Source organism: Miscanthus floridulus, chromosome 3, assembly GCF_019320115.1.
Source record: "Miscanthus floridulus cultivar M001 chromosome 3, ASM1932011v1, whole genome shotgun sequence".
Taxonomy (NCBI): domain Eukaryota; kingdom Viridiplantae; phylum Streptophyta; class Magnoliopsida; order Poales; family Poaceae; genus Miscanthus; species Miscanthus floridulus.
Window position 1 is genome coordinate 12,250,808 of NC_089582.1, and position 9,465 is coordinate 12,260,272.

General features: G+C 46.1%; 2 protein-coding genes across 2 annotated transcripts; one reads left to right on the plus strand and one right to left on the minus strand.

Moving 5' to 3' along the window:
* LOC136541378 (disease resistance protein RGA2-like) lies at positions 1–1,757 on the plus strand. Its single transcript, XM_066533224.1, has one exon. The coding sequence runs from the start codon at positions 79–81 to the stop codon at positions 1,573–1,575; it is 1,497 nt and encodes a 498-aa protein (XP_066389321.1). The 5' UTR covers positions 1–78; the 3' UTR covers positions 1,576–1,757.
* A 1,480-nt stretch (positions 1,758–3,237) lies between these two features.
* LOC136541377 (pentatricopeptide repeat-containing protein At3g06430, chloroplastic-like) lies at positions 3,238–6,191 on the minus strand. Its single transcript, XM_066533223.1, has 2 exons — positions 5,314–6,191; positions 3,238–5,145 (listed from the first exon to the last, which is right to left on the minus strand). Exons 1-2 carry the CDS (start codon positions 5,893–5,895, stop codon positions 4,036–4,038), a joined length of 1,692 nt encoding a protein of 563 aa, XP_066389320.1. The 5' UTR covers positions 5,896–6,191; the 3' UTR covers positions 3,238–4,035.
* Between the last annotated feature and the right edge of the window lie 3,274 nt (positions 6,192–9,465).

Consider the following 9,465-nt stretch of genomic DNA (forward strand, 5'->3'; position numbering starts at 1 on the left):
TACCCATTCAATGCAAAGGTCATATCAGTGGACTGGAGTGGAGACTACCGCCAGTGTCAGCTTATTAGCTGTTCTTATATGCATGTGCATGCTCTCCTTGAGTTCAGCAAGTTGCTATCATATATTCATAGGTTCATACTCTCCTTTAGTCCTCCTTTTGGAGTTCTTACTAGAAACACATATGGCACACACAGAAAATTCAGAAGGATGGTGTCGCTACTGGAGATTTTCCTTTCTGCGATACTAGGCGACCTAGCCACAAGATCCATAGATTTCTTCATCAGCAGGCGTCCCAAGCCTCCAGCACTGGAGGATCGCCTCCAGAGCGTCCTGCTCCGGGCGCAGGTCATCGTCGACGAGGCCATGGGGCGGCGGCAAATCACGAACCGAGCCATGCTCCAGCAGCTGGACGCGCTGGTTGACGCCATGCACCAAGGCCACTATGCCCTCGACACTTTCAGATGCCAAACGAGTTGTCTTCACCAAGAGGAGGCGTCATCCAGCAATGGACGGATCATCGTGAATCGTCGCCGGCCTGTGGCTTCTTCTGTTTTCTCCAAAGTAGATTCTGTAAAAGATCTCTGTTTTCCCAGTGCAGCAACCAGTAGAGAGATTTCAGAAGAAATGCAGGAGGTGCTTGACCGTCTGAGCGCCATGATCGTCGATGCCCATGAGCTAGTCCTGTTCTTGGCGAACGACAACAGTCGTGGCATTGACCGCCAGCCTTACAGCATGTATCTCCTGCTGGGCAACTGCATGTTTGGTCGCCAGATTGGTCGCCAGATTGAAGCACAGCTTGTCATCGACTTCCTGTTGTATGCACAACATTCTGGTGCCGAAGAACCAGCGGTGCTGCCGATCGTCGGTCCCTTCAGGGTCGGCAAGAGCACGCTAGTCGCCCATGTCTGCAAGGATGAAAGAATCCGTGGTCATTTCTCAGAAACCGTGTTCTTGAGCGACCATGACTTTCTATATGATGGGCTAGCAGCTTTCAGAGAAGGATTATGTGCAATGAGACAGCAAGATTGCGGCACGTCAGATTATTCTTCCAACAAAGATGGGGCGACAAGGAGATTGCTTCTTGTTGTGGAGGTAGGTGGGGATCTGGACGAAGATGTGTGGAACAGGCTGTACTCTGCATCTAAACATTGGATGCCTAGAGGTAGCAAGATCATACTTACAAGCCGTTCTGACAAGATCGCAAAGCTTGGAACAACACGGGCTCTAACTCTGAAGCCCCTGTCGCATGAGGCGTACTGGTATTTCTTCAGGACGCTCGCGTTCGGGAGCGCAGACCCCATGTCACACCCAAGGCAGCTCACCAACCTGGCAATGGAGATTGCAGCGACGTTGAACGGGAGCATGATCATCGCCAACGTATCCGCCCGCATGCTGAGGGACAGCTTCAGCGTCCAATTCTGGGGGAAGTTTGCGACATTCATGAGGTCGCAGTTCCAGAGACATGTGTCCAAGTTTGGTGAGCACCCATACGACCTGCTGAACCAGAACAAACCAGTATATTTTGGGAGGATACACACAGTGGCGGATGCACGATGCGGGATAAGGGGGGGCTAAAACAATGGAGATGTTGATTTGCATGAAGATTTAATGGTGAAATCAAGCTTTTGCTACAGTGATTAGGCTTGAAATCAAGAAATTAGGGGGGGCTGGAGCCCCCCCAGCCCCCCCCTGTGGATCCGCCGCTGGATACACAGGAGGTCTGAGCAGGTGGTTGCTAACCATCAGTATCATCGGCACTCTTCACAGCACGATCATCATCAGGTTCCCAAGATCACCTTGCACGATGTGACCTATGGAGACGCAAAGCTTCCTGGGAGATTCGAAGCCCTGGCATGGAAGTCTCCCATACCACCCTATTATAGCTACGTCTATGCTTGTGAGATTCAGGAGCTGAAATCTTCTACAGGAAACAAGAGGAAGCGATCCACAAAAAACGGCGGCGCACTTCCATAGTGTTTGTGATTGTTAGGCTACTATAGTACTAGGAAAAATGAGTGCATTTTCTCATAGGGTATCCCAAGTTATAATGGCATGGGAAAACTGTAAGGTAGAATGTTTAGAAGGGGCATACCAGAGTCAAAATGCTAAATGTACTGCTACCTGTGTCATCATATGTAAATTGTAAGTGATCACTAGCAGATAGCACAAAGCAGTTCATATCATCTGATGATGAAGTGTTTGCCAGTGGTTTTAGTCCAGACTCCAGAGAGCATCCTCAGAATCTGTTTTTTTTTTTTAAGTTGTGTTTACTTTCCGTTTTCAGTTCAACCTACTGGGCATTTCTAAAACAGAGGCTCATGGGTCATGTTTTCCGCCAAACCTGGCTAGGCTGTGATAGGTTTGGCCCAAGCACGAAGACCAGCCTAAGGAGGATATGGTCTTGACCCATAGATAAAAGGCTGACTTTGCCTTTTTGTTCCACAAGCCCAGTGACCTTGACATTGTCCCAGGACCCACTTGTCATCCACTATCGTCTGTGGACATTTCATAGTTCCTGAAAATCACTTAATAATCCTAAAAATCCATTTTCAGAAATTCTGAGGAATGTTCTCGCTCTGTGTATTTTCTGAAACTAAATCTTCCAGAAGACCTTTGGGTGCTATGTTCATCCCTCCATTTCAACACTGATTTCGATGATTATTTTTCCTACAAAAAGATGTGCCTCAATTCACGGTCTATGCCTCCCCTCCGCTCACCCCCATAAGTTAATAATACTTCAGGGTAATTTGAAACTATGTGCATTCCATTTGATTTCAAGCGACTTTTGGAGCAGATAAAATCAGCATAATCTTTTCCTCAAAAAAAAGGAATATAGTTCTAAAAGTGATATACTCATTTCTATATAATCCCAAATCCAATGGACATATATTAGATAACTAAAATGAATTGATTTAACTGTGGATGCTTGATTCTTTTCTGACCTTTTTGTCCTTCTGGTTTGTTAAAAAAAATATATATATTCTTATCTTTGCATCAGGAAAGATGATACTAGTAGGATCCTCGAAAGCACTCTATATGGACAAAAGATGGCGGTATATCGAAAGCTCAACTGCTGAGAAAAATTCTGCACCATTGATCTAAGAGTTGCATTACAAGCTCCTGATCTACAATGTTTAGTACTATAAGTGAATATGCAAAAACAAGCACCAATAGCTCTAGCAGTTCAGATAAGCCATCATGCTAATTCATAAGAGAAGAGGAGCCTTAACCCATGATCTCAATCATAAGATCTATCACTTGGCTACAGGATTGGTAATACACTAATACTCTACTATATACCTCATTAAAAAAAATGCAACATAGCTCCTGTAGTGTGTAGAATCTGACAAATCAAATTTAATCCACTGCCTTAACATATTGTTTGGTGAAATGCACATAATCGCCAAACTACACATTAAGGGTGCTAGAGAAAACTTAATGCCTACCCTTCTGTACACAAATATTCCAAGTTTCACTACATGTGCAATGTACTAGAAGTCACAGCTATAAATTTGTGAAAAGATTGTAAAAAGGTACCAAATATTAATCTGAAAGATATTGGGCATAGGCTGGTACAGAGTAGGGCCACAGAAAATTTTACCATCAGAGAATAGGAATTCTTTTATTCTCCCAAACTATGTATAAGTCCCGTGTTGTCAAGAAAAGGATTAACAGTGCCATAGTGGAGAAACATACAATTTTGTTCCCATTCACCGGTTCAGAAAACTTCCTCTGTTCCCAAATACTTGGTAACTCAAACTGGCCAGAATCTTACTGAAGCACTTTCAGAGCCTTATAACTCCTTGTATCTGAGTTATGCATACTGTGGTGCTGGGCACATCTCACTGAAACCCCCTTCAGTTCGAGAAAACATCTATATTAACTCTGCAGGCCAACAGACAAAAAATGGAGTTGGAGAATAACTGCCACTCTGCTTGGTAGCATCATCAATTCCAAACATTGATAGCAGGAAAATTTTCAACCATTGCAACCAAGCCTAAACATTTCTGGTCCGTTATTCAGTCAGTGGGTCAGTTAAACCATGACAAAATCAGTTGGAACCAAAGTTGGGTTCTCCTGATGCAAAGCATAAATCTTGTCTGTCATTCCTTCCTTCCGATAAGCTTCCACCAAGATAGAGTATGTCACAGCATCAGGCTCACACTGTGTATGCTTCATGTGCCTGAAGACCCTCTCCATCTCCATAAGATCATCTGCTCTTGCACATGCACCAAGAATAGCATTGTGGAAAGATGTATTTGCAGGCACATCCAGCCTCTCAGCAAGCTTAACCATGCCCACCACCTTATGGAATTGGCCTGCTTTGCTAAACCCAGTTATTAGACAACAGAAGGTCTTTGTATCCGGCTTCATACCCTCAGAGCGCATCTGGTTAAATGTATGCTCCATGTTTTTGGCATCACCCGCCTCAGCAAAGGCCTCAATCACATTGTTGTATGTCGCAGTTGTCCATGGGAAGGCAAGCTTGCGCATGTACTCCATGACTGCAGACATCTTATCGTACATCCGCTTCTTCCCATAGGCACCAATCAGGATGTTCAGTGTGCGAGTCTCTGGTTCGATCCCATAGCTTCTGAATTTCTCGTACCATTTTTCCATCAATTCAACCTGGCCCCCGTTTCCAAACAAGCTTAAGATAATGTTCATGGTCCAGACATCCGGTTTGCAGGCTGTGCTGTCGAGCATGTCAGCGAGCACTCTCTCCATGTCATCCAGCCGTCCAGCCTTTCCGTAGCCACTGAGGACAATATTCTGCGTGACTGTGTTGGGCGCTATAGAGCGCTCAGCCATGTCTTTGTACATAACATCGATGAGGTCGAATCTTGTGGCATCAACACAGGCCTTGATGATGGTGCTGTAGGTGTAGACATCAGGCTGGCACAACGGTGAGCCCTTCATGTCATTGAGGAGCTGGAGCGCCTCGTCCAGTAGGCCGCTGCGGCAGTAGGCCCCAACTAAGGCGGTGTAAAGCTCAGGGGTGGGCTGGCATCCTTGTTGCAACATCTCATCAAAGAGTTGGTGCGCCCGGGCAGGCTGCCCTGATCGGCCGAGCAGCACTATGAGCTTCATGTAGGTGCCCTCTTTGGGATGGTAGAACGGCTGCTCCTTGAGCATCTCAAAGACCTGCCAGCACCAATTCGCAATTAGTGTTAGTAACAACATTTGCCACTATTCCCTTTCCTCAAACAAACAATTGAATCTAACTAGCAATTAAGAGGAATTTTGAATTTTTGGAGACGATGGAGCAATGCAACCAAGGGAAATCAGATGTAACCGGTGGTGGTGTTTTACCTGAAGCGCCTCTTGCCAGTTCTTGGAGCTGACGCGGTCGGCGAGGGCCTCGGTGACGGTGCACGCCCACGCCTTGGCGTCCGCGCGGGCGTCCAGCCGCTTCTTGACGTTCTTGAGGGGAGTCCTCGGCGTCCCCGAACCGGGGCCGGCGGCGGTGCCCGGGAACTCGCCGGCCTTCCAATGCCGCTTCCCCTGCGACGGGGCGGGGGCTGGGCGGCCGCCGCCGTCCGTCCCGGGAAACTCCCCGGCCTTCGAATGCCGCTTCCCTTGAGCGGGCAGCCGTCCGCCGCCACCCCTATCGGCAGTAGCGGTCCCCGGGAACTCCCCCGCCTTCCAGTGCCGCTTCCGCTCCGGGAGCTGGGTCCGGGACGACGACTCCGAGGGGAGGCGCTTCTCCTGAGCCGGGGCCGAGCGGCGCCTCTCCTGCGACGGGGCTACGCGGCCGCCGTACCTCCCAGCGGCCAACGGCGCCCCCGGGCCACGCTGGAGAAGTAGAAGCGGCGGCGGCGGCGGCGGCGCTCGGGAGTTGGAGAAGAGAGCGGAACCCGTGCAGGGGGAGGCCGTGTAGGCCGGCGGGCCCATGAGGAGGAGTGGCGTGGGTTTAGGAGAGGGAGAGGGTGAGGAGGGCGCGCGGAGAGGAATGGTGGCTTAGCAGGCCGCGCGCCGGCGGCGGGGATGCACAGGGGCTCGTCGAGTCCGCGCCGCGCGCGCCATGGACAGGGTTGCGCGGTTGGGAGGGGAAGTAATCGGAGCTCGGCTTGGACCTCCGCCGCAGCGCCGGCCGCTCTGGTCTCCGTGGAGGTGGAGCTCGCCGAGGAAGAGGGGGTGAAGAGAGATGGTCGGAGGAGGGGATAAGATTCAGGGGACAATGTCACAGGTTTCTGGGCCCTCAAGTCTGTCCTCTTGTTCGTGGAGCGTTTATTGGATGCAAAATATTTTTTGAGTTTTAGAAAAAAAAAATCTATATATTTTATAAAATATTTTGAGCGTAGAGCATTTGATACGACAAACTATAATCTCTGTGCTATAAAAGAGCGGAGGAATTGAAAATAGTCCATCACCCTGATATTTCTACTCACCTTAATTTTTGTCTCTTAGATTTACTCGAGTCTTTAAATCTAACGCTTCATATCAATTTACCGGTGGGCCACCTACCACTCTGGTGCAGTAAAGTAGCACCTCCAACCTTAATTTCATCATTCTGTCCAATGTCTCATATTCCCGGTTATCATTGCATTGTACTCTTTATATAAACTAGCCTAGAAGCATAAAGAAATATTGAAAATCACGGGTCTTATTGGAAGGAAGGGCATGACCATGTCATCACAGCACACAGAACGTCAACACATTGGTAGATTCAATTTGTTTATGTTTGTTTTTTTAGGTCGGTGGTATGTATAGCAGATAGCACGATCCCACTCCCACCGGTGTTATCATTACAAGTGTATATAGATGATGCTAATAAGTGTATATAGTCAATTATTTATTATAATTTTTCTTCATTTATATATATTGAATTTATTTTTGTACGAAGGAACTGTTATCATTGTGCATGGTTGAAAACCCACCAAAATAGAGTTTGTCATCTCACTACAGCCCACTTGAGTAATAGATATGTTTCGTGAGCACATTAGAGACCAGACAGATCTTCTATAAATTGAATTCTTTATTTCTTTTTTTTCATGCAGGTTGAGTGTTGGATGATTTGTTAATATCATTATTTTAATCTGTAATTTTCTTTTAAAAATATTTATTGGCATACATCCCTACATTACAAATGATCTTTTTTTTCAATAAAAACATGTGCGCGCCGCACATCATATTTACTAGAAACATTATTTTAGTATTCTCACATTGCGTATAATATGTTTTTTATAAACGTGTGCGCGCTTGTGTAGTGAATTATGCCTTAACTATCACAGAAAAAGATGAAGCTTTTGCTATCGTGCAATTGAGTCGCTTTAGGTAACCCACATAAACTGATATTTATTTAGTTATTCATTTTTAGGAAATGCTTCAAATAACTGTTATGTCTTAAAATCTATTATTAGATAATTTGAATGCTCTAACATTATGGAGAATTTAAGATCTTTCTAAAATTCTCTATAGTTTAATGGTTTGCTGATACGGTTGGCGCAGAAGTTCCTTGAGCTAATGTGCTAAAAGATCCTTCCCTTTCTGTTCTTGTTGTGAAAATAAAATATTGTAGAGATTTTTTACATGAAAATATCATCCGACTATGAATATGTGCTTTACAATAATTCAGCTATATTTTCCATCTGCCATAATCTTAGGAGAACTACTTTGTTTACCGTTGTTTTGCACGGGCTTCTTTGTGACAATTTGGATTGCTGTGGTGATGTTCAAGTTCAATGATATGTTGCCTAATCAAACTGCTCTAAAGATTAGTGATTGTTTTGTCAAACTTTTGGTGTATAGTTTTACTAATATTTATGCCGCAAGAATACTGAGAAGTGAGAAGCACTTGGTTTGATTGCTAAGATTGCAATGACCATTAGACATACATCCAAGTTTCAAACTAAATTAGTTTTTCATTAAATGAATTTCTGTACTGATTTCGAAGCACAACACTTGGTTGATTACTCAGAATTCTTAGAGCTACATAGAGATAGTATCATGAGGATCACTTGAATTCTGTCATGCTTTGGGTAGCTTGTATCAAAATATCAAATTTATATGACCTACAACTCACCGGCGAGTTTAAGGTGTGTGCAGATTGATGGAACTATATGTTACAGTCACTGCTAAAGCTATATATGCATGTATGTCTGTGCTTTTCTTTTCTTTTCTTTTCTTTTCTTTTCTTTTCTACTGTGCTGTAATCATCCAACGGGAGTAGCTACCTCAAGGAGAGACCTATGGCCCTCGACAACATTGTTAGGAACTCAGACGAATCTCAGCATTCAGGGTAGCGGTACAGAGTTCAGGCGAGTAGCAAGATTAGAGCAGAGGAAGGCAGCAGAGCATGAGGACAGGGTCAGAGGAAGTTTGCAGGAGGATGCAAAGTGATTACAATGATCTTTCATGCCCTCTCATCTCACATCCATCCTGTATATACGACGCTGCTTCACGCCCTGGCCTACGCGCCGGTTAGGAAGTCTGGGCCGAATGGACCTTCGTAGCTGCGGCCCATTCTCCCGCTGCGGCCTCAGTCCATCTTCCGCTTCTGATGCCGGACTCACCACAGTAGAAGGTCCAGGCGCAACATTCCCCCTTCCTTGCGCGCCGAGCCGGTTCCAGACGGCGGCGCGGGGAAACTGCTGCCGAAGGAACTCCAAATCCTCCCAAGTAGCTAGAGACTTTGGCAGATTAGACCACTGAATGAAACCTTGAGTGATAGAGTGCGTACCCTTAGTGATGGATCGTGTCTGAAGAATTCGCTCAGGCACACTCCAAAGGACCGCCTCAGAAGGTGGATGACTGGTGACAGAATGATGAGTGCCCACCGACTTCTTGAGCTATGAAACATGGAACACCGGGTGCACCGAAGAAGAAACTGGAAGTTCCAATTTGTAAGCCACCGCTCCCACTCGAGCCAGTATATGGAATGGTCCGAAGAATTTGAAGGCCAGCTTCTGATTGCTGCGCTGAGCCAAGGAAGATTGCACATATGGCTAGATTTTGACGAATACCAGATCACCAATCTAAAACTGTCGTTCGGACCGATGCTCATCAGCTTGCTTCTTCATACGTTGCTTAGCGCGATTCAGATGCTGGCGGATCACCTCAGACATTAGAGCCCGGTCAGACAGCCAAGAATCCAAGTCAAGAATGTCTATGCCTGAAGGAGTGGTAATGCCAAAATGGCGTGGCGCATGACCATACGAGACCTCAAAAGGAGAATGCCCCAAAACTGAGTGTCAATTGGTGTTGTACCAAAATTCAGCTTGATCCAACCACTGTCGCCACTGATGTGGGCAAGCATGCACGAAGCAACGCAGAAACATCTCCAAACATTGATTGACTCGTTCGGTTTGCCCATCCGTTTGCGGATGATAAGCACTACTCATCCGCAGCTCAACTCCAGCCAACTGAAACAGCTCTCGCCAGAAATGACTTGTAAAGACTTTGTCTCGATCCGATACAATAGCTTGTGGCATACCATGTAACTTATACACTTGAGACATAAAC